The sequence below is a fragment of the Clavelina lepadiformis genome, chromosome 1 (assembly GCF_947623445.1).
Source record: "Clavelina lepadiformis chromosome 1, kaClaLepa1.1, whole genome shotgun sequence".
Taxonomy (NCBI): domain Eukaryota; kingdom Metazoa; phylum Chordata; class Ascidiacea; order Aplousobranchia; family Clavelinidae; genus Clavelina; species Clavelina lepadiformis.
The window spans coordinates 28,022,431-28,048,140 of NC_135240.1; the positions used below are offsets into that span (position 1 = coordinate 28,022,431).

The 25,710-nt window shown below is 36.6% G+C and overlaps 3 protein-coding genes and 2 pseudogenes across 4 annotated transcripts in view; 4 read left to right on the top strand and 1 right to left on the bottom strand.

Annotated features, from left to right (window-relative positions):
* The first annotated feature begins 432 nt into the window (after positions 1–432).
* LOC143471416 (uncharacterized) lies at positions 433–6,459 on the top strand. The gene is made up of 2 exons (XM_076969873.1): positions 433–3,199; positions 3,341–6,459. Exon 2 carries the CDS (start codon positions 3,361–3,363, stop codon positions 5,104–5,106), a length of 1,746 nt encoding a protein of 581 aa, XP_076825988.1. The 5' UTR covers positions 433–3,199; positions 3,341–3,360; the 3' UTR covers positions 5,107–6,459.
* Positions 6,460–7,803: 1,344 nt separating this feature from the next.
* On the top strand, positions 7,804–15,753 carry LOC143471451 (uncharacterized; annotated as a pseudogene). The gene is made up of 2 exons (XR_013119549.1): positions 7,804–14,845; positions 14,927–15,753. The product of XR_013119549.1 is annotated as an uncharacterized LOC143471451 (transcript).
* Positions 10,430–12,165, bottom strand: LOC143449810 (general transcription factor II-I repeat domain-containing protein 2-like). The gene is made up of 2 exons (XM_076950140.1): positions 11,617–12,165; positions 10,430–11,182 (listed from the first exon to the last, which is right to left on the bottom strand). Exons 1-2 carry the CDS (start codon positions 12,163–12,165, stop codon positions 10,430–10,432), a joined length of 1,302 nt encoding a protein of 433 aa, XP_076806255.1.
* An 864-nt stretch (positions 15,754–16,617) lies between the features above and the next one.
* LOC143449819 (serine racemase pseudogene) lies at positions 16,618–17,082 on the top strand (annotated as a pseudogene).
* Positions 17,083–20,351: 3,269 nt separating this feature from the next.
* Positions 20,352–25,710, top strand: part of LOC143471520 (uncharacterized) — a 44,066-nt gene continuing 38,707 nt past the window's right edge. The window contains exon 1 of the mRNA XM_076969896.1: positions 20,352–25,710. Within this exon, the coding sequence (XP_076826011.1) occupies positions 21,257–22,099 (843 nt within the window). The 5' untranslated portion in view covers positions 20,352–21,256 and the 3' untranslated portion in view covers positions 22,100–25,710.

Genomic DNA, 25,710 nt, shown 5'->3' on the forward strand with positions numbered 1-25,710 from the left:
TACCACAGGAAACGAAAGGAAACCGCCGACATTCATTCGCTGTGATCATCTTGCAGGCAGGCTAAAACAGTTTCTGTTGCGTTGTTTAGCAGACTTGTCACAGTTCCAAAATCTTCCCCGTGCTTTTCGATGCAGGCTTAGTACTCAGCAAACAACCTCGACTGGCACTTGATGGCAAACTTCTTTCGAAAACGTGCTTCCTTCACGCTGTTAGTGTTGTGATAATAAGGGGATATTATAGTAAAGTATAAAGATCGAATACGGTGTAGAATTCTTGCTTTCGGACGTATGCTTTGCGAATCATGGCGTCAGTGATGCATCGTATTGCGAGCCGATCCCTTCCTGTTTCCGTTTTAAGTTGTGCCTGCCTATCCTGCGTGAGGTATGCACAGCTGTTCAATGCGTTTTTTCTAGTAAGATTATCGCTGCAACGTGGACGTCTTTATGCTGTTGCTGTGCTAATATAGGCTATGGTCTAAATGCAATTGTTCAAGGAAACTTCAATATAATCAGTATATACAGTTGTCATTCCTGTGTAACCATTCTTGATATCAATTTGAAGACGTTGAGCTGTAAGATAGTCAACTTTATTGTAATGTTTAAAAACCAACAAGGACTTTGGTCATATATTATAGCAGTGGAAAATAAGTCATTATAATATTGATCAGTGCTAATTGAAGATAGCCTTCAGAAAATAAGCCGTCAAGGTAAATAATGAAATCTGTGGTTGAGAAAAGCAGACGATGACCCCATGAGAATCATATATTGTTACCCGCAATAGACATTTCGACAATTACTTATTGTAGTTAAGTGGGTCAACCTCTCAAGTTCAGGTGCCGTATACCCATTTTCCATTACAGTGTCTTCTATAAGAAAGAGCTTATACAGGCGAAGCTTTCGAAGACGCCGAGCAAGGGATCGAAAGGTATGGACGCAGCATGTCTGATGCATTACCGGTTGTTCTTGAGTTGATTAAATTGGCTTGAAAAAACCGGCAAAAACTTTGAATCGTTGTCAGTTGTGGGAACGTCAACGGCAAAGCCATCACGTTGTAAATTTTTGGCAAATGTCTCCCCTAGGTCGCGTTCCATGCTGCCTATAAAGAAAACAGAAATAAATACGATCGCTACTATCATATAAAAATGGCTGTAAAATGGCAAATTAAATTTCAAACATCTCGAAAACAACTCGTGATTCGTGACGCAATTGTCACACTGCGTCACTTAATGAAGCATCAATGTCGGTAAAATATAGACTGCACTTTAGGATTATTTGTACTGCATTATATAGATTGTCGAATCACCAATCATTCTAATACGATCCCCGCCAATAGCTGATGCAGGAATTAGATAACTCACCACTAACCTGATGATGACACCAACGATATAACGAACTTTAAAGAGTTCTTTATATCGTTGATGACACCTTTGTCACAGAAGACATTTCGTCCGGGGTAATAAGGATGACCCTTTGTAAACTTGTACTGCTTACATTTATTCTGAACAGCATAGTAACAAGCATAAATAGACAGTTGGATTAAAAATTTCACTTGTAAGGGGTCACTTTCCAATAGAAAGATAATTTTAAGCCGGCAACATGGCGAATGTGAAGATGTTGCATTCAAAGCGTCATATTAAAAAAACTAGGAAATTTTCCGGTCCAATGCGCACGTGATGAAAACATGGACTAATTTGTTATTGTTTTGGCCATAGCTGGTTGCAGGTGTAAGCTAACTGGTAAATTTTGTGTGGGTTTAAATTTTCGGTATTTTGGAGTATTTGTTCTAAAAGTTTAAGCTCAAAACTTGCTGTAAAGTTTATGTGGTTGTTATAAAAAGTTGAGCACAAGGATTCTCTCACAATTAACACTGTAGGCAGCAATAACCTAGATTTCGTTACAAGCAGAAATTCAAGGAAGGATTATGATGTTATTTTGCGATAGTAGCTTCATGATTTAATGTACTTTGCATTGAAAAGCCTATGTTTTTGAATTCGGTCATGACCCCTTAAATGTGTTTTTGATATTGTTTTACATAGGCTACAGAGTTATCGTAATGTTAGTATTAACACAGATTGCACATAAGCAATAGCGTACTTCTTAGCTTCACATGGGTATCTAGGGTTGCCATGCGTCAGGATTTTCCCAGACATGACCGGGATTTTGGTGTTCCAATTTGCATCAGAAGGAAATGTTAAAAAGTGCTTAAATTACCTGGATTTTTGAACAATGCATTTTATAAAATCTAAATCTATTTTCACAGTAAGAATTTGTTTAGTGCTAAAGATTGAACAAAGTTATTGTTTTACTGTTGAGAATAATAAAGCGAAAATGTAACTTCACTGACGAGATGAAGGCAAGCTGCTTCCAGTAGAAGACCCACATGCAGGCATAGGTCCTTCTGGGCTTATCGGTTACATGACATCGCCTTAACGCCAATATAGTGTGTTTTTAGTTAACTTTGCTTTGTGGCATAGTAATTTTTATTAGCCTATTTGGTAATTGAGCAAATTGGCTTATTTGCTTGTCAAGTCATTTGACTAGGCTAGTTTATTTTGTGAGATCAATTTGGCTGTTTACTGTGTAGTAACCAGACCTACCTTTGTATTTGTAACTTTTCAGCAGTGAATGTAGCAAAATTGATCTTATTTTCGTTAAGCAGATAAAAGGTATAATATTAATGTAAAAGAAAGTTGTTGGACTAAACAAATGTGGCAATTCTGTGCTTTTTTTCCTCCGTGAAAGTAGTGTTGTCTTTCGGACAAAATAAGGCATTTGGCTTAGTACAATGTAAGAACATACTGTAAAATCGAACTATATAGCGCCTGTTTGGTGTCGCCAAAGTTAGTCATTGAGACCGTCGGGAATTTGACTTTTTCAGTTATGGTAACCTTATGCTAGCACATGTTTATCTCAAATTGCTTTGAGTTTTGTTGAATGCAACGTCCTTGAATGCTTCTGAGAATTTTTAAAGTTTCACAAGTTTCTTTATATTGCCAACATTTTAACAGAAGTGCATGTTAATTTTCTTTCCCTAGCAAATAGGTTACAAAAATAAATAATTTCATGTATAATCATGGAATGTTATTCATTTGGTATCCATCTAACGCTACATTAAACATCAATTTTTGTTTTGTTTTATCATTTTTGTCAATTGTTTAGCTAGCAACTTCATTGTTTAGTATGTAGTGTCATCCACATGGTAAGCATGTCAAGATTGTTTTAAAAAGAATCAGTGATACGATCTTACAAAAATTAAAATCTATGCAACAACATGGTGTGAAGTTGGAATTTGCCAAAATACAAGAAAACATGGAAGACATGTATTTAAATTTTCTTGCAGAAACAAAAAGAACTGAAACCATGAACATTGCAATGCCATTTGAAGAAACATTGCAACCATCAGCTATACCGTCTGAGTCTGATACTAGCATTAGTATTCAGGAAGTTCATTCAGAGAAGGCATCAGCTATAGCTCATCTTGAAGCTATTGAAGAAAAATCTTTGTCATTGCAAGATATTGAGATTTTCCCGACTGAGACAGATGCCACATTTACTCTCATGTCAAATACTGTTATCCCTCAGTTGGAGAATGAATGGAATGCAACATTCGATGATGAGGTTGTTGATTCTGAATACTTAAATAAAAGAAGCTCACATGAGGAATGCAACAAGTTGGCTACGAAGTTTCCTGATAAAATCATAACAAAGAGTAAGAGCAAATATAGGGAGATTCAGTGTTCAACAAGTGTTGGAAATGACAAAATGAAGCAATTCTCTTGCACTGTTTGTGATGAATCTTTCACACAAAAAGCAAACATGAAAATTCATTTAAAGACTCACAAGAGTATAAAGTTGTATCAATGTCGAGTTTGTTGCAAATCATTTTCACGAAACAGCACTTTGAAGCAACATATGAAAGTCCACACTGGTGAGCAACCTTATCAATGTGATGTTTGCTGCAAATCATTTTCAGAAAACAGTACTTTGAAGCAACATATGAAAGTCCACACTGGAGAGCGCCCTTATCAATGCAATGTTTGTTGCAAATCATTTTCACAAAACAGCTCTTTAAAGCAACATATGAAAGTCCACACTGGTGACCAACCTTATCAATGCAAAGTTTGTTGCAAATCATTTTCACAAAACAGCAATTTGCAACGTCATATGAAAGTCCACACTGGAGAGCGCCCTTATCAGTGTGATGTTTGCTTCAAGTCATTTTCGCTAAACAGCCATTTGCAACGTCATATAAAAGTCCACACTGGAGAGCGCCCTTATCAATGCAATATTTGTTGCAAATCTTTTTCACGACACAGCTATTTGCAAATTCATATGAAAGTCCACACTGGAGAATGCCCTTATCAATGCAATATTTGTTGCAAATCATTTTCACTAAACAGATATTTGAAGCAACATATGAAAGTCCACACTGGAGACCAACCTTATCAATGCAAAGTTTGTTGCAAATCATTTTCACAAAACAGCAATTTGCAACGTCATATGAAAGTTCACACTGGAGAGCGCCCTTATCAGTGTGATGTTTGCTTCAAGTCATTTTCGCTAAACAGCCATTTGCAACGTCATATAAAAGTCCACACTGGAGAGCGCCCTTATCAATGCAATGTTTGCTGCAAATCATTTTCAGAAAACAGCAGTTTGCAGGATCATATAAAAGTCCACACTGGGGAACGCCCATATCAATGCGATGTTTGTTGCAAATCTTTTTCACAACGCAGAATTTTGCAAAGTCATATGAAAATCCACACTGAAGAGCGCCCTTATCAATGCGATGTTTGCTGCAAATCATTTTCGCAAAGCAACTATTTGCAAAGTCATATGAAAATCCACACTGGAGAGCGCCCTTATCAATGCAAAATTTGTTGCAAATCATTTTCACGAAACAGCTATTTGAAGCAACATATGAAAGTTCACACTGGAGAGCGTCCTTATCAATGTGATGGTTGCGGCAAATCATTTTCACAGAACAGCAAATTGCATCGTCATTTGAAAGTCCACAGTGGAGAACACCCCTATCAATGCGATGTTTGCTTCAAGTCATTTTCGAGAAACAGTACTTTGAAGCAACATACGAAAATCCACATTTGAGAGCGCCCTTATGGAGACAATGTTTGCTGTAAATAATTTTCGCAAAACATCCTTTTGAAAGTCCAAACTTGGGAGAGACTTTATCAATGCAAGGCCTCTTGTAAACTATTTTTCAAAAAAGAACAATTTGCTATGTTTGGTGAAATTGGTGGATGCCCTTATCAATGCGATGTTTGTTTCAAGTAATGTTCTACTTTGAAGCAACATGTGAAAATCCACACTGGAGAGCGCCTATATACATGTGATGTTTGTTTGAAGTCATTTTTGCTAAAAAGCCATTTGCAAAGTCATATGAATGTCCACACTTTATAGTGCCCTTATCAATGTGATATTTGTCTGAAGTCATTTTGCAAAACAGCTATTTGCAGCGTCATCCAACAGATCACATCGGAGAGTGCCCTTATCAATGCAAAATTTGGGATGTTTGTTTCAAACCATTTTTGCTAAGAAATAGTCATATGTGAAATAGTCATATGTTGCGTCATATGATAGTCCGTACTGGAGAACGCTTTTTTCAATGCGATGTTTCGTTGAAATGTGATAAACTGATAATCCACGTTGGAGAGCACCATTTATAATAAATTATTTGGTTTAAGTTTTAATAAGATATATTGTAAATAGATCTATATATATTTCTGCAGTAAAACATGATTGACAATTATTATAAGTGGGGTTTTTAATGAAATGGGAGTTATCTGTTTGTGCACTGTTTGACCTTGCTACCTACAAGAGCACTTTCATGCTCAACTATTTGGTATAATAGCACTGGTACGGTAGTGCAAAAAAGTGATGTCGTAAATTGACTAGAAGAAGACATTGGTAAACAGTCTTTCTATTAACAAACACATAATTTATTTTGGATTGATTTTAGGATACGAATTTGTCATCAAATATAACCGAACTTTTATATATTGTGATGTAATAACATCCTCTATTTCTGTCATAATTAGATGAGAAATCTATATTTTTGGCATTTATTTATGGCAATAATCGATGCGTAACCACTGCATAATCGTAAAAAATTATCCTCGGCTATACACAATGACAATTGCTGTTTCATTTAAGGTCGATTGATATGATTGATTGATAAAGCGTATTACACCTCAAGACGGAACTCTGTTTCTTTAATGCTCTCCTTCAGTGTATATATGTATCGTTGCATGCTATGATTAGAGAGTTGGAAAATTAGAGCGAGTATGAATGATCGAGAAGGAAATAGATCGTAACTGTTCTGAGATCCATCTCCTCAAGTGTTTGTGTAATGTAAAAAGATGTGCTTACACATGCCGTGAAAACTTGTTCTAATTGTTCTTAAAATTCAGATTGCAATAAACATTATAATTGTGGTATACACTAACCAGAGTGTAAATGTCAGTTTCTCTTCAATTTGAACGTTCATTGCGTGGTTTTCATAAGGACAAAGCTTGGACTCACTTTCCATAACTTGCCGTAAAAAAACATGTTTCAGATTTTGTAATAGTGGCGCATTATCCACACCAAATGTTTTGACCCAAAAACCCAATTTTGCTACTTTCAAGGCAATTTTTAGCTTAAGTTTGCACGCAACCTATTACGTTAGGTTATTCAAGCACTCCAACCGGTAGGGTAATTCCCAAGCTTACAAAACAAAAACAACCATACAGCTCTCTGATTGGTCTAGCCTTGTATTTAAATGTTTTGTCCACAGAATCATAGAAATCTTAATTTTACCCTGTTTGACGGGACGCCGCATCCAATACAGCTTCGTATGTAATATACTTAAAGATACGAAGCTCTTGTCACGCAGAATTAAATAGCGCCTCTGAAACTCAATGTAAGACGCTCTTCGACAACAATGTTAAAGAATTTTAGAATAAGTTTAACCAGAGATTTGCCCAAGATGTTTGCTGCTTGTATAAGGCATTGAATGTTTTCATCACCGCCACCGGCACAATCTTGGCGAAATAGCTGAGAGATCGTCTGCGTAGTGTTGCTTTATCCCAAGAGCAGCTTTCATACCTGTCCAAGTTTTATGATATAGATTTTGCATTAATGTGATCGCAATTTCACATATTTGTTACAGTAATTTCTGTAGAAAATCTATGCATTACTTCACTTAGCGAAATGGTAAAGGTAATGGCGGACAAGGGAAACATATTCGGATATAAGGATAAGGAAACTATATACGCAAGTATATTAATCTAGCGTAAATTTTCTGGTTTAAAACTTACTTTCCCTGCATGTTTTGTTTTCTTGTTTGCAAGTTTTCTCTCAAACCGACGGTAATCTCCAAGGTTTTTGAGCGGAAAACGCAGAGGCATGCGATATATCTACGTCAAAATGTCCTGAACAAATGCGGCACGACACCGGTTTTGTAGCTGACATCAAACAACTGATGCAGCCGACCTCTATTTGTGACGCAATAAATAGACCAACATCTGTAACTTGTGTACGGTATTTTCTTTTCGAGTATATAGGCATTCCATAAAGTTACAGTATCATACTGTTCAGCCATTGAATGCCAAACCTTTAAACTTTCATTCCCTAGTTTGTCTTCTGCGGGGCAAAGATAACCGAATGTGAAATACAGATGTACAAGCACCGGCTTTAATATGTATATTATAAGAACCGTGTTATTCGATTATAATTATTATTTAAGTACCGACCATAATTTGTTATGGATAAGCACCAGGTTTTACGAATAAGTAATCACCGGCCTTAAATTGTGTTGGGTAAGTGCCGAGTTTTACGAATATGCCAATACCGGTCTTTAATTGTATGTTATAAGCACCGAGTTTTACGAATATGCCGGTAGCAGTCTTTAATTGTATTATATAAGCATTGAGTTTTACAAAGATCCAAGCACCGGGTTTTATGAATTTACAAGCATGGCCGTTTTTAATCTCCACTGGAAATGGTAATTTTATGTGATGTCTATTTAATGGATGATGTTTTATAGATGGAGAAACATAGATATCTTATATATAACAACAAGATATCCAACTCTCGCTGAGTGAAGAAACCTGCGACGACACGTGCGCCCAAAAGCGTTGGGTAACTTGGGTTAGAGCAGGGGTTCCCAACGTTTTATGTTCTCGTACCACTTAGCCACCACGGATTGTCAATACGTACCACTATTTTCAAAACAACTAATTTTATCCAATATTCGCACAGCAGCATTGTATTAATAACAATGACAGCAGGGAGCAAGATCGACAAAAGTAGCTTACTGAGTGCAGAGAATTTAGTACGGAAATAAATAAAAGTGTTGTTCGCATATTTTAGCAACTCAAAATTAAATTGTTATACTACTATACTGTATATCGCATGCAACGGAGAGCTGCTCTGGTACCACCTTAAAAGCTCCCGCGTACCATACCACCGGTTGGGAACCCCTGGGTTAGAGTGAGGGAAAGGGCTTTTAGCCAATATTGTAAATTGGAGTAGTTCTGTATAGTATAGGCCTAATCCTATGAAAGTTTTTAGAAAGGCCGAGGTGTTTGCACTGCACTATCTCAGACTGTTTTTGTAAATATTTGTATTTTAGCAGTATCGATGAATAAGCTTGCCTAGACTAATTGCCTACCGGTACCGTATAGCATAAGGCAATGGGGGTAGCCCATCATTCGAGTAAGAGTTGCATGATTCAAAGCAATTGATTGATGCATATTTTTTACAAAATTAGGTGTTAATGTGAAAGACACGAACTGAAATATTATGAAACCTAATATAAACCATATCTAATATGTTTCATACCTTTCAAACATTTTTCGGATGTTCTCAGAAAGTAATCATCATGAGTAATGAGAATGACTTAGACATTGCTAAATAAAACAAGTTTGTTTGATTGCTGCCGGTAACCAATTTTGTGTTTTTATATTACAGTTTTGGTATAATGCTGGCCATAGGTCAAAACCGTGATGGTGAAAAATTCTTTAATAATTTTCTTTATTAATTGTAAACAATGAAGATCTTCACGTCAAATCTCAAAATCGTCATCATGGTTTCTTAGGAAAGGAAAAGAATCATAATTTTTAACTTTTTCATAAATTAATTCACACAGGTTTTGACTGAGATGATCCTTGATACAAATTTTAAGATTTAGTGAATTAAATCCACAAACAGCAGCTCGAAAGAGCTTCTCTGCCTGTCTGACCACAGTTACAACACCTGCTGATGGGGTAATTAAGCTGCCTCGATCTTTGTCTTGAATGAATGCCAGGTATATAGACATTTTTTGTGCTGTAGTTGTGGTCATCTTTGGAACTCTTCTGTTGTATAAGTGCTTCAGCACAATATGAGCAAGTTATTCTATCGTTTAGTTTTCTGACCAAGTATCCTGAATGTATCCAAGTATAGCATCTTGGTATAATGAAATATATATCCACTTTATTGAACTACATGGCTTTTCAAATGTTATGCAGTTTGTATATTTAGAACTTGTTATGGCATTTTTAAGCAAAAGTTTATTGATAATTGACTTAAACTGTATTACATTTGGATTATATATTATTAAATCCATTTTTGCCTCTGATGCATGCAAATAGAAGCTCTAGATTCTAGAATCTAGATATATATAATTGTTGTTATATATAAGATGTCTATGTGTAGAGAAAGCACCGGCAAGTACCGGAGTTATCCTTTGCATAACCTGAACCTTAAGCACCGGCAAGTACCGAGTTTCAATGAAACCGTTTGATACTTATAACAAAATTACTCCCAAGTTGAATAGTACTGTCTTTTAGTTATAGAATGAAGAAATTGTCTCATTTCAGGGCTTCATTTAGTAAAAACTTTAAGAACACGTTCGCTTGCAATGAATTTTCAACACTCATCACTAGTGCGATTATATTTTAGACAAATGTATTGAACAGTTTTTGTTGTGTCTTATTTGTAGTTTTTTTTGGCAGTGATTTGTAATTAGCTCATTTCCCTTTTCAGAATAGGCTAGGTATGTGTTCAGATTTTTGCTCTTCTTTACTACAATAAATTTTAACTTTTTGTACAATAATACGTAATTTAACTACTAGAGTTCTTAAGGCCATAGTTGACATACATCTTGTAACAATATTTTTGTTTCAGATTTGTTTACTTTGTCATGTAAGTCAGGGGTGTGCAACCTTTTGTACAAGAGGGCCAGATCCCAGCAACTGGTTGAAACCGCGGGCCACACCTTTAATTAACATACACGTAGTTAAAAGCACAAAATCAATAACAGTTTCTTTCGTTATTGGTCTTGTGACTTTATTAGGGGTTATCTCCTTGCAGAAATATAAGTTAAGACGCAGGAATTTCTAAAGAAAACTGTAATTTAAATTTATTGTCACACCCGCTTTAAACGAATTCAGTGAGAAATTTGCAACTGGCTCATTTTCCCGACGACTTTTTCCAAATTTGCTTCAAAGGAAGTGCTAGCAATTCGAAGTCCATTTTCCAAGTGTTCGTCTGTCAAAACCGATCGATAGGGGGATTTCATAAAGCCCATTTTGGAAAAAAATTGTTCGCACAAATACGTCGAGCCAAAAAGTGCCATTTTTGAAGCTATGAATTTTTTCAAATGTGGAAAGTCATCTTGGGTGAGATGTTTTCGGTAAAAATCGCCAAGTTTCTTTTCCAAATACTTTTCTTTTAAATCACTCTGTTGTTGGAGATCAATCAGTTCGAGTTGGATTTCAGCTGGTGCTCTGTCAACATCTGTGTTGAACGGAGAAGAGAATATCTCAAACAAATGTTCATGAGATTTGAAGTCCTTGAAACGAGCTGAAAATTCATGCAACAATTTTTCAAGTTGCTCTACAAATTCAGTCTTCTTCTCCAAATTCATTCCACAGTCTCTCAAAGTTGGAAAGTGAAACACATTTCGTGTCTGCATGTGACTTATCCAAAGTCGTAATTTGTTCATAAAGCCTTTTATGTGGCCATACATCTCATTCGCATACTGGCTTTTTCGCTGCAGTTTTGTGTTGAGTTCATTCAGGTGCACAGTTATATCAACCAAGAAAGCTAGCTCGCACAACCAATTTTCGTCTTCCATTTCAGCTATTGGGCGCCCCTTAAACTTCTTCCCGCAATTCGTAAAATCGTCGTAACATGCCACCTTTGCTCAACCAACGCACCTCGGAAAAGTACACTAGATCTTGATGTGTCGTGTTGAGATCATCTAGAACAGGGATTCTTAAACTTTTTGGCACACGCCCCCCCTTGACGGTACCTAAAAAATCCGCGCCCCACCTCATTGCAAAATAAAAAAAAGCATTAAACAAAACAACAATTTATTTTCAATTAACTTTCATTAATGTGACGGATGTAGTTGTTTTTGGGAAACCAAACGTTTAATTCGAGGCTTTGTAGAAGGTAATGCACATCTTTAATGAAGAATGTAGAAGATAATGCACATTTGTCATCTCTCGCACCCCCCTTATGAATCCTACACGCCCCCCAAGCGGGGCGCATCCCCCAGTTTAAGAACCACTGATCTAGAAACTTTTGAAACTGGCGATGGGGGGGCCCTCGTGCTCGAATGAAATTTACGGCTTTGATAACCGGGTCCAAGACGTGTTTGAATTTCAAGGATTTTGCGCATAGGTTTTGTTGGTGAATGATTTTGTTGGTGAATGATACATGATGAAAAATCACAATATCATCATTGATATTTCTCTCCTTCAAGGCAGACTTAGAGAGGCCTACGAATCCAATACCAGTTCCCGACATTGATCGAGCACCATCAGTAGCGAGTCCGCATAAGTTGGACAAGTCCAGCCCAAACTTGTCAAAAGCACCAAGTATTTCAGTCAGAATATCAGCACCAGTTGTCGTACCCTTCATTGACAGAAGCTCTTCCGTTTCGTTTAACTCTTTGTCCACTCCCTTCACAAATATGGCCAACTGTGCCGTGTCCTTCTGGTCCATACTTTCATCCATCGCAAAACTCCATGAAACAAAGTTCTTCGCCTTATCCCTGAGAGTGTCGCTAATATCACTAGCAAGATCATCGATACGCCTCGTTATCGTCCACCGTGACATACTTATCTTCTCGAACTCACACTTCATTTTAGGCCACATTTCTTGTGCAATATCCATAACGCACTGCTTCACAAAATTGCCGTCAGATTACGGTTTCATGCTTTTAGCTATTCTTAGTGCAGTTAAGTAACTGCACCGGACTGCTTTTTCGCTATCACTATGCATTTTTCGAATCATCGAACGTTGAATTTTTAATTCTTCCTGCAGTTGCTTTACTTTCAGCTCTCTGTTATGTACAGCTAGCTTTCCATAAACATCTTTAGAATGCATTGTCTTGTAGTGTCGTTTAATGTTGCACTCTTTTGTAGCATTAACAGTTTGCTTGCAAATAAGACATAAAGGCCTTTTATCTGTATTTTCAATGAAGAAGTACTCAAAAGTCCATCTTGTCTGAAACATTCGATTCTCATCCTCCAACTTTCTCTTTTTTGTCTGCTGCAAATTTGCTACAAAATTAGCCATTGCAGAGTGATTAGTAAATCTGATATATATTACAATTATTTGCAGAGTGAAAAGTTTGTACCTGAAAACCAGTTTACAGTAAGTCAGTCATTTCAAGGTGCTAGTTAAGACTGTTACATACTTTAGCTACTCAATCTCTCAGACTATTTACTAATTGCTTAACCTTCAATTGCCCTTTCTTACTTATTTAACAGCGTCTACATTTTCCTTGAAATGCTAACTGCTCAGCAATTGACATCTTTGTGAATTACGTTCTTGCTTTGCACAAGCTAGCCGTTAGGCCCTAATCGTCTGTCTGTGACGCAACAAAACGGTTAGGGTATTGTTGCGTCACAGACATTCAGCCAAGGTTTGATTCAGCACTGCAAGGGGATTGGAATTGATTGCATATAGCAGACTAAACTAAATAAAAACTCGTTTCGCGGGCCGCACATTTTTCCTTTGCAGGCCGCGGGTTGCACACCGCGGGCTAAGGCCGCGGGTTGATGTAAGTGATTGAGTGTCATTTAAAAACTTGAACTTCAATCAGCAAAGCTAGAGATGAATTTGTTAAAAACTTTGTTGTACCTTGTTTTTCTGGACAGTTTTCACTTTTGTATGTTAAGTTATTCTTTATGCTGCTCTCCTTTTGTTTTGTATGCTGTATAGGTGCATAACCATGATGACATAGACATCAGCTAAGTTATTTTACAGGATTGTGTAACTATAAATGTTTAAAAATCAACAATTGCTGAGTTTGAAAACTTAAATCAAAAGATTGTAGACAAATACAACGATTGCAACATGTCAGCTTTGAAGTTTTCTGATAAAGAAAAGACAAATTGTAAAAACATTAACAGCAATATTGGATGTTTGATGGCAACTAAGGAAAAAGACAAAGGAAAACATTTTTCCTGCAAAGTTTGTGATAAATCTTTTAAAAACAAATCAAACTTGAAATCTCATTCAAGGACTCACACTGGTGAGCAGCCATATCAATGCCGGATTTGTTGCAAATCATTTTCGCAAAATAGCAATTTGAAAACTCATATGAAAGTTCACACTGGCGAGCGTCCTTATCAATGCAATGTTTGCTGCAAATCATTTTTACTAAACAGCAGTTTGCAGCGTCATATGAAAGTCCACACTGGGGAGCGCCCTTATCAATGCGATGTTTGCTGCAAATCATTTTTACAAAGCGGCCAATTGCAGTGTCATATGAAAGTCCACACTGGTGAGCAGCCATATCAATGCCGGATTTGTTGCAAATCATTTTCGCAAAATAGCAATTTGAAAACTCATATGAAAGTTCACACTGGGGAGCGCCCTTATCAATGCGATGTTTGCTGCAAATCATTTTCACAAATCGACCAATTGCAGCGTCATATGAAAGTCCACACTGGAGAGCGCCCTTATCAATGTGATGTTTGCTGTAAATTTTTTTTGCAAAGCGGCCATTTGCAGCGTCATATGAAAGTCCACACTGGAGAGCGCCCTTATCAATGCGATGTTTGCTGCAAATCATTTTTACTTAGAGCAGTTTGCAGTATCATGTGCGTATTCACACTGGAGAACGCCCTTATCAATGTGATGTTTGCTGCAAATCATTTTCACACAACAGCCATTTGCAGCGTCATATGAAAGTCCACACTGGAGAGCGTCCTTATGAATGTGATGTTTGCTGCAAATCATTTTCACTAAACTGCAATTTGCAGCATCATATGAAAATTCACACTGGAGAGCGCCCTTATCAATGCGATGTTTGCTGCAAATCTTTTTCACAAAACAGCAATTTGAAGCAACATATGAAAGTCCATAATGGAGAGCTTCCTTATCAATGTGATGTTTGCTGCAAATCATTTTCACAAAACAGCACTTTAAACAACATATGAAAGTCCATACTGGAGAGCGTTCTTATGAATGTGACATTTGCTGCAAATCATTTTCACTAAACTGCAATTTGCAGCATCATATGAAAATTCACACTGGAGAGCGCCCTTATCAATGCGATGTTTGCTGCAAATCATTTTCACAAAACAGCAATTTGAAGTGTCATATGAAAGTCCACACTGGGGAGCGCCCTTATCAATGCGATGTTTGCTGTAAATCATTTTTACAAAACGGCAATTTGCAGCAACATATGAAAGTCCATACTGGGGAGCGACCCTATCAATGTGATGTTTGTTGCAAATCATTTTCACGAATTAGCAGTTTGACAACTCACATGAAAGTTCACACTAGATAGCGATAGCGACACAGAAATTTGCCGCATCGTATGAAAGTCCACATTGGAGAACATCCTTATCAATGTCAGATTTGTTGCAAATCAGTTACACAAAGTTTGAGAACTCACATGAAAGTCCACACTGGAGAACATCATCCTTATCAATGTCAGGTTTGTTGCAAATCTTTTTCAAATCAAAGCAATTTGCAGCGTCATATGAAAGTCCACATTGGAGAACGTCCTTATCAATGCGAAGTTTGTTTTAAATTATTTTCACAAGCCGGCCATCTCCGAAGTCATATGACGGTACACCCTGGCTAGAATGCTTATAAATGTGGTTTTTGCTTTAAATTACTTTCACATCGGAGCTATTTGTGACACTTGAGATAACGATAACAGTGTTCTTGTTGTGGGAAGTCGTTTGGATTGATGTCGGATTTATCAGGTCACAGGAAAGTTTACAACTCAGGATCACCAGAGAAATAATGACATTTTAAAAAGCTATTTGGACATGAATTTACTTCTAAAAATCAATTACATTTTATTCTTAAACATTCTGTTGTTTAATGATTCATGTTTTGAAATCATTTTTGCTACAACATTTTGAGATTGTTTTCTTAATGCAAAGACATAGATATTTAATGCTTCAGTCGCATACATTCTGTAACAATATTTTTAGTTTTAGATTTGTTTACTTTTTCATATAAGTATCTGAGTGTCATTTAAAAACTTGAACTTCAAACAGCAAAGCTAGAGATGAATTTGTTAAAAACTTTGTTATACCTTGTTTTTCCGGACAGTTTTCACTTTTGTCTGTTAAGTTACTGTATTGTGTGGCTCTGTTTTGTTTTGTATGCTGTATAGGTGCATAACCATGGTGAAATAGACATCAGCTAAGGTATTTTACAACTATAAACTTTAAGTTTGTGTCAATATTGAGAATGCAATAACTTCATAACACCTTTTACAATGTTTTTTTTGTCAAATGCTCAAAGCTCTTTACATGGTTTGTTATCCAAGTGATTTACTGTTAAGTTTTGCTGATGCTAAATTCTTTGTTCAGTGTTCTTTTGCATGAGATGCAACTCTGAAATTCTGCAAACTATCACACTAAGCACGACTGTTATGGTCTTTGTTGTCATCTTATGCTGTGTTATTCAAACACAGTGTGCAATGTGTCGAAATATGTTTTATTTCAAACTTGACATTACAGCTTGCTTTTTGTTTTTTAACAATAGGAGTTTAAAAGTATTATTAATTAGTATACAGTGTCATCCAAGTGGTTTGCCAGTAGCCATTATATTAAAAGAATTTAGCGACCTGATTTTGCAAGAATTGAAATCAATGCGACAAGATCTGAATTTGGGATTTGCCAAAATGCAAGAAAACATGAAAGATATGTATTCAAAGCTTCTTGCAGAAGTAAAAAATATGAAACCACAAATAATGTAATGCCAGTTGAAAAACCATCGCAACCATCGAATGTAGAAACTGAAAACCGGATCATTTAAGATCAGAGGAGCAGCAAATGCGATCGCTTCTCTTGTGCGAAAGAACATAAAACCCGACTGCATTGTCACACACAGCAGTGGAAATCATGGACAAGCTGTGGCAAAAGCTGCTAACAATTTCCACATACCCGCATATATTGTGATGCCAAGCAATGCCCCCGAGTGCAAGAAAAATACAGTGAAGAGTTATGACAGTTTCGTTGTGCAATGCGCATCAACTGAGAAAGCTCTAGAGGAAGGAGCAGAAAAAGATTGTCGTGAAAAAGGGGATGTTTTATCCACGCAAATCAGACAGCCGAAGTAATCAGTGGTCAAGGTACAATCGGGTTTGAAATGTTGAAACAAAATCCTGATCTCGACGCAATTGTAGTCCCAGTTGGAGGAGGAGGACTGATAAGTGGCATCACCATCGCTGCAAAACACATCAAACCTTCAATCAAGATCTATGCTGTTGAACCAGAAAAAGCAAACGATTGTTACATATCAAAATGTAACAGCCACATCACACCAGTGGACCATCCTGTGGTTACCATCGCCGATGGTGCTAAAGTGACAATTGGTGAAAATGCCTGGCCCATTATAAGAGATCTGCTGGATGGTGTCATCACTGTATCAGAAGAGCAAATCATAGAGGCAACAAGGCTGGTTTGGGAAAGAGCTAAGCTTGTAATTGAACCACATCAGGTGTGGGCATCGCAGCCATCGTCAGTGAGAAGTTCTCAAAAGATGACGTCAAGAATATTGGGGTTGTCCTCTGTGGTGGAAATGCTGATGTTGGAACTAAAGCTAAAATTTTAACTGGTGTCTAAAGATGCCATGAAGAATCTTTAGTACTAAAACTATGCATCATCATCTCAACCCACACTCTGCTTTGGTTGAAAAAATCATTCCTTGCAGTCATATGCATGGTAGACTACATAATTAAAAGGCACATGTAAATAATATTTATTAAAGTTTATCCATCGCAACTCAATTCTGTTGCCAGATTTGTTTCACTAAATTTTATTTGTGTCAGCCTTAAATTATCTATTGTAGTGTATCTATTATACATGAAAATGTTAAACCATGAAGTTGATGATGCCTTAAATATTGTTTTTTTTTTTCAACGCACCTCTGAGATACGTATATTTTTAAAGACATTTTTAAGGATTTGATTGGAAATTAAAATCTTCTAGATTGTTCAAGTTGTCACTGTAAATTTCAAGGTGTTTTTCAATAATTGTGCAATTAAATCTCGTCTCGACTTTTTTCAGATGAAATTCTTTTGTAAGTTGTGGTTTTTCTTGAATTAGCCTGTTCCTAGTGGCAGCAATTTTGATGCAATGATATGGTTTATCCCTACCCAATGATGCACATAGGTGATACTTGCTTCTGTTTTAGTTTCTGAAAACAACCAATAATATTAGAATAAACATATATTAATTGCAAGTAAGAGATCTTATGCAGATAAAACACATTTAGCACATCAGTGACGAGTTGGTTGATTTGCTTTTGTTATCGGTCGCCATCTACCACTTCCACTGGCTTTATATGAACTAATCACTTCGACTTTCACGTTTGAATGTGTGGTGTTAAGTCTTGACCCTGCCCCCGTATTAGATTGAACTTTGTCATATTTGTTCTTCAATTGCTTGTGGTACTGGATAAAAAGCAAAATAAATAAACCTGCAACAATCGGAAACTGCACAAAAGGCTAGCTCGGTAACCGGGACTCTAACAATGAGGAATCCTAGCCTGGTTTAAGTCATGCAAAGGTTTTCTCAGTCTGAGAAAAAACATCAATTAACATAATATAGTTAATAGCGGCACAGTAACATTCAAATATAACACACCAACATACATAGGCCAATGTTTCTGGCTAACACCAGATGGTTTACACTTGATATTCTTCATTTCAGGATTCCCCCAATTTGATACTTAAATATCTTATCTAGAAAGATTATGGTGGCTGAACTGTGTTAACCCAGTGAAAAGTAAAATATAAAAAAAAATAAGTTGGCATTCTATAAGGTTAACTTTTATTTTCAGATTTTTTACTAGATATAAAACTTTGAGAATTTTCATCATTCATAGAAATCTAATATGATTGAGTGTACTGTATTTGTAACATTTGTAATTATTTATTAGCGGCGGCGCAGTCCCGCCAGTCTGGCTTAATGGTAAAAAGTACTACACGGCAAGATCGTAGCAAAGCGGGTAGCCCCAAAATATATAGGTTCGCTTAGACTGGAAAACTGATTAGAAAATTAGGCAATTTGAAACCGTGCATTTAGTTAGGCCTAAGTGATCGTGATTCTAAACATAGGTTTTTAAAACTTGCTGCAAGTAGGCCTAAAGCACAAATTCACAAGATCACTGTTTATTTTCATTTGCTGACAACTTTATGGTTTACTATAGAATGTCTTCTTACAGAAACAAAGAACATTTAAACCAGTGGTTCCCAACCGCGGCTCTTAGAGCCGCATGCGGCTCCAAGCTAGCCTTCTTGCGGCTCTCGATGACCCCTGAAAATCCCACAAAAAAATAAAAAATCTATTTGTAATAATTAGGGCGATAATTTTTTGACTTGTCAAAAAAAGTATAAAATTGGTCAAATTTTATAGCGTTAGGTCAAAATTTTTTACAAATGTTTCATTTTACATCTTACAGCACCACCTTGTAGTCTACTTTATACTGTTGTGAATGGTCCATTGTCTAATTATTGTGAATCATAAACCGCCTCCTGAATCCTAAACCACAATTTCGCCTCGCTTTGACAAAGTTGTTAAAGCTCAAAGCCAATGCCAAGTTGGACATTAAATTGATTTGTGTTATTTTTCTTGTTAGTGTTGCTATTCGTTGGTACATGATTTCATGCTTTAAAATTTTCGTTAAAATTACTTGAGTGTTTTCATGCGGCTCCATACGTACTCTGAAGTTTGAAATTCGGCCCCGACACCAAAAAAGGTTGGGAACCACTGATTTAAACCGTGCATAGACCAATGCGAATTGAAAAAAACATTACAATTTTACCAGCAAGGTTAAAAATTCTATGGCAATTATTTAAAATGACAGAAACAAGCATTCCTGTAACTCAGTTTGTGATAAAATATCCTAACCCGAAAGCAAACTCATTTACGGACATGGATATGCGGCCACATCAATAGTAGATTTGTTCAAATCGCTTCACAAAATAGCTATTTGGAAACTCATGACAGTTCTCACTGGAGAGCGTCCTTATCAATGTGGTGCTGCAAATCATTTTCACGAAACAGCAGATTGGGAATTCACATGAAATTTCACTTTAGAGAGTGTCCTTACCGATGCTATGTGTGCTGCAAATCATTTTCAGAAAATAGCAATTGGCTGTGTCATATAAAAGTTCACACTGTTTAGAGTACTTGCGATGTTTGCTGCAATTCATTTACACAAAGCGGTTATTTGCGGTGTCATATGACAATTCACAACATAAGGCTACCACATCAGTGTCCTAATTGTGAGAAGTTGTTTAAGTTGAAGGCACAGTTGTTTTGAATTTTTTTTTCTCATTTTGTTTATTTTATTTGAAAGTTCACAACAAAGCATGACCTCAGAAATAATGACACTTTGACAACCTGTTAGGACATAAATCAACTTTATAAAAAATCATTTCCATGTTATTCTTACAGAATCTGTTCTTCAGCAAATTGTGGTTTTTTTTCGCCACTTTTGCTGCAACATTTCAAGATTGTTTTCAATTTTGGTGCATAAATGCTATAATTTGAATAAGGTTAAGAAAATATTTGCACCCAACCCCACACTCTCACAACTACTACTATTGACCGACTTTTCAACTTTACTTTGGACTTTTTGTGAAGTTTTCAGTTAACGTGTTATTTGATCTGTTATAAATGGAGATGTTGTAATCATAAAATTAATCTCTAACTTAAAATTTATCTTTATCTTAACAGGCTCTTTTTATTACCTACAATTTTTACAGTTTTTCATGTTCATTTACTTTCCCCAGCAAAAAGGTTACAGATATAAACAATGTCATATATAATCATGGAATGTCATTGACGTGGTATCCATCCAACACTGCATTAACGATCATTTTCTGTTTTGTTTAGCTAGCAACTTCCTAGATTACTATGAACTGTCATCCAAGTGATAAGCATGTCGGTATTATTTTGCAAGCAATAAGTGATATGATGTGATAAATGGAATTTATCAAAATGCAAGAAAACATGAAAAGCATGTATTCAAAACTTATTGCTATCTGAGAAGAATCGATGCAGGATTAGAAGTTGTCTTGCTTTGAGACCGGTCACCAAATTACTCCAATGTTGAATACTGTTGATCCTCAGTGGGAGAATAAAGCAAATGAATTCAAAGGCGCCGTTGCTGATTTTAAAAACTTAAATCAAAAGATTGTACACAGATACAACGATTGCAACATGTCAGATTTGAAGTTTTCTGATAAAGAAAAGACAAATTGTAAAACCTTTAGAAGCAATATAAGCAATGTTAGTTGTTTATCTGCAACTATAAAAAAGACAAAGCAAAGGATTTTTGCTGCAAAGTTTGTGATAAATCTTTTTAAAAATATATAACTTGAATGTTCATTTGAGAACTCACACTGGTGAGCAGCCGTATCAATGCCGGATTTGTTGCAAATCATTTTCACAAAGCACCCATTTGAAAACTCACATGAAAGTCCATAATGACAAGTAGTCGTATCAGAGTGATGTTTGATTCAAATCTTTTTTACAAGACGGCCATCTCCAAAGTCATATGGCGGTACATGTAGGCTAGAATGCTTATAAATGCAGTGTTTGCTTTAAATTACTTTCACATAGAAGCTATTTCTGACACTGGAGGGCAATGATAGCAGTGTTCTTGTTGTGGGAAGTCGTTTGGATTGAAGTCGTATTTATCAGGTCACAGGAAAGTGGGTCTGAGTGGTCTCATTCAGGGTCTGAGTGAAGCGGCGGTCATTGATTTAGAAGAAGTCATGACACTTTCATGCTTGCCCAAACTAAAGGGAAGCATACCTACCGACAAGGACGTGACACGATATCCTTATCTTGAAGGCCTGCAATTTCCTGCCATACCTGCTGGTGGAGTGGAGTTGCTCATTGGGGCCGGTGCAAGGAAAGCACATGTCATTCACGCGGTCAGGGAAGGAGGTGCCAATCAGCCAACAGCAGTCAGAACTGGGTTGGGATGGACACTGGTTGGACCAGAACCTGCAACCGAAGACAGAGCCGTTTGCCATGTCAACTACGCTCGTTGCGACAATCGCATCTTGCATGACCAAATGCAAAGGATGTTTGATCATGACTTTGTGGAGGATGAAGACTCAGAAGATCTTTCTTACTCCGTTGACGATATTCGCGCCATTCATAAACTGAAGTCATCAGTTCAGGAAAAAGATGGACGATACCAGTTGGGACTTCTATGGAAAACCGACAATGTCACCTTGCCATACAATCGTTTTCTGGCTGTGAAGCGGTTGTCATATTTGAAACGCAAGCTTGAGAAGGACTCAAGTTTGTTTGATCAGTACAAAAAGAAGATCAATGAACTGCTGCAATCTGGCTATGCCAAGAAAGTTCCAGAAGGACAGTTTTGCCATGCAAAGAGAACATGGTACATCCCTCATCACTGTTGTACTGGAGGGAAATTCCGAGTTGTTTATGATTGTGCTGCAAATTACAAGCTACGGCGTTACGCCATGTGGAAGCACTTTCGCAAAAAGAACATTGTTGAGCCACAAACGTGGAAATTGGCCAAAAGCGCGCGTCGAGGAGACGTATCCAGACAAGGATGGGATGGTAAGGAGAGTCCAAGTTAAAACTGCGGACAATAGATTAATGCGTGACATACGCAAGCTCTGCCTGTTGGAGGCAGCATGAAATCGAGCTGAGCCTAAGGTGGCCAGCAGCTATTTGCAAACATACGGAATTACAATGCTAGATATACCTTAGCCATTCACAGGACAAAACACCTTTTATTTTTACATACACATGTTAACTGTATTAGTTGCCTTACTCTAGCCATTTATATCATTTTCACTGTTGCTTGCATGCTTAGTATTATCTTGCCAGTTTGATACTATTGATTCATATTGCCTGCCATGGATTTACTGACTGACGGCCGATGTTAATACGGTACCCACATAATTACCTCTTGAATTGTTGATTTGAATGTACTTGAACCTGGCATCGGCTGTGATCATTTGTAAGATGTTTCTTCTTCACTTACTCATAGGTAGCTTATTAACCATTGTAGTGTGATCGTGTTTGATCTTTATTAATAAGTGTTGTGAAAACGTGGTGTTATGTCAATGACCTCTTTTTGGGTACCCGTTACGCCTTGCGCGCTGCCGTCGAATTTGTCCGTGCCTTTGAGAATAACTTCATTCCACTGCGTTATTCTGGGGCCGGTATGTAACGTACAAATTAACCTGTTGTTCCTCCCAATTATATGATTTGTGATAAGGACTTATATGACCTAAAATTCCAATTGGCTTGGTAATCAAAATTCCGGACAACTTGATGATTGTGTGTTTGGCCTCGCGTTCTTGTCTTAAATTGCTGTAATTATAGCCGAGGCCGTGTTGTTAGGCCCAGTATTGTGCTAGCCTAACCTGTTTAGTGAGGGTTGCATGCAGTACGTTTGAGTAGTGGTCAGTGTACATGTTGTAATGCGTAAACTGAGTAACCATGTGATTGAGACCTACTTTATTGGTATCTACGATTATTGTTTCTATCTGAATAAGATGCTAAGTAACCACCTGGGTTCGGTATTTGTAGAAAACACATGCACGTTACCATATACTATACCGTTATACCTGGTCAATATAACAGCTTCAAGATTACGTGTGCATTTCTAAATACTAATAGGGTGGAATTCAGGCCTTGTTGGCCCAAAAGACTAGGTGATCGGCTTCTGTAAATTTGCCGGTTACATGATTTCATGCTTTAAAATTTTCGTTAAAATTACTTGAGTGTTTTCATGCGGCTCCATACGTACTCTGAAGTTTGAAATTCGGCCCCGACACCAAAAAAGGTTGGGAACCACTGATTTAAACCGTGCATAGACCAATGCGAATTGAAAAAAACATTTCAATTTTACCAGCAAGGTTAAAAATTCTATGGCAATTATTTAAAATGACAGAAACAAGCATTCCTGTAACTCAGTTTGTGATAAAATATCCTAACCCGAAAGCAAACTCATTTACGGACCCACATGGATATGCGGCCACATCAATAGTAGATTTGTTCAAATCGCTTCACAAAATAGCTATTTGGAAACTCATGACAGTTCTCACTGGAGAGCGTCCTTATCAATGTGGTGCTGCAAATCATTTTCACGAAACAGCAGTTTGGGAATTCACATGAAATTTCACTTTAGAGAGTGTCCTTACCGATGCTATGTGTGCTGCAAATCATTTTCAGAAAATAGCAATTGGCTGTGTCATATAAAAGTTCACACTGTTTAGAGTACTTGCGATGTTTGCTGCAATTCATTTACACAAAGCGGTTATTTGCGGTGTCATATGACAATTCACAACATAAGGCTACCACATCAGTGCCCTAATTGTGAGAAGTTGTTTAAGTTGAAGGCACAGTTGTTTTGAATTTTTTTTTCTCATTTTGTTTATTTTATTTGAAAGTTCACAACAAAACATGACCTCAGAAATAATGACACTTTGACAAGCTGTTTTGACATAAATCAACTTTATTTGCGGTGTCATATGACAATTCACAACATAAGGCTACCACATCAGTGCCCTAATTGTGAGAAGTTGTTTAAGTTGAAGGCACAGTTGTTTTGAATTTTTTTTTCTCATTTTGTTTATTTTATTTGAAAGTTCACAACAAAGCATGACCTCAGAAATAATGACACTTTGACAAGCTGTTTTGACATAAATCAACTTTATAAAAAATCATTTCCATGTTATTCTTACAGAATCTGTTCTTCAGCAAATTGTGGTTTTTTTTCGCCATTTTTGCTGCAACATTTCAAGATTGTTTTCAATTTTGGTGCATAAATGCTATAATTTGAATAAGGTTAAGAAAATATTTGCACCCAACCCCACACTCTCACAACTACTACTATTGACCGACTTTTCAACTTTACTTTGGACTTTTTGTGAAGTTTTCAGTTAACGTGTTATTTGATCTGTTATAAATGGAGATGTTGTAATCATAAAATTAATCTCTAACTTAAAATTTATCTTTATCTTAACAGGCTCTTTTTATTACCTACAATTTTTACAGTTTTTCATGTTCATTTACTTTCCCCAGCAAAAAGGTTACAGATATAAACAATGTCATATATAATCATGGAATGTCATTGACGTGGTATCCATCCAACACTGCATTAACGATCATTTTCTGTTTTGTTTAGCTAGCAACTTCCTAGATTACTATGAACTGTCATCCAAGTGATAAGCATGTCGGTATTATTTTGCAAGCAATAAGTGATATGATGTGATAAATGGAATTTATCAAAATGCAAGAAAACATGAAAAGCATGTATTCAAAACTTATTGCTATCTGAGAAGAATCGATGCAGGATTAGAAGTTGTCTTGCTTTGAGACCGGTCACCAAATTACTCCAATGTTGAATACTGTTGTTCCTCAGTGGGAGAATAAAGAAAATGAATTCAAAGGCGCCGTTGCTGATTCTGAAAACTTAAATGAAAAGATTGTACATATACAACGATTGCAACATGTCAGCTTCAAAGTTTTCTGATAAAGAAAAGGCAAATTGTAAAACCTTTATAAGCAATATAAGCAATGTTAGTTGTTTATCTGCAACTATAAAAAAGACAAAGCAAAGGATTTTTGCTGCAAAGTTTGTGATAAATCTTTTTAAAAAAATATATAACTTAAATGTTCCTTTGAGAACTCACACTGGTGAGCAGCCATATCAATGTGGTATATGGTATGGTATGGTATGGTATATGGTATGGTATATGGTATGTGGTATGGCAGCCATATCAATGGTTTGCTGCAAATCATTTTCACAAAGCACCCATTTGAAAACTCACATGAAAGTCCATAATGACAAGTAGTCGTATCAGAGTGATGTTTGATTCAAATCTTTTTTACAAGACGGCCATCTCCAAAGTCATATGGCGGTACATGTAGGCTAGAATGCTTATAAATGCAGTGTTTGCTTTAAATTACTTTCACATAGAAGCTATTTCTGACACTGGAGGGCAATGATAGCAGTGTTCTTGTTGTGGGAAGTCGTTTGGATTGAAGTCGTATTTATCAGGTCACAGGAAAGTTACCACTCTGGATCACCAGAGAAGTTATGACATTTTAAATAGGGTTAGTTCGGATATCAATAATTTTTACTATCCGGATAACGGATATATCCGTATATTTGGAATTTATCTAACCGGTTAACCGGATAATAACTGCTAAGTGAGACAATAGATTTCACGAG

Bases quoted from the DNA above. Each gene is read 5' to 3' on its own strand.
- LOC143471416 (XM_076969873.1), top strand. From the start codon at position 3,361: ATGAACATTGCAATGCCATTTGAAGAAACATTGCAACCATCAGCTATA.
- LOC143449810 (XM_076950140.1), bottom strand. From the start codon at position 12,165: ATGGATATTGCACAAGAAATGTGGCCTAAAATGAAGTGTGAGTTCGAG. The intron at 11,183-11,616 runs GTAAATTTCATT...GGTTGAGCAAAG, and splicing joins TGGACCCGGTTATCAAAGCC to GTGGCATGTTACGACGATTT.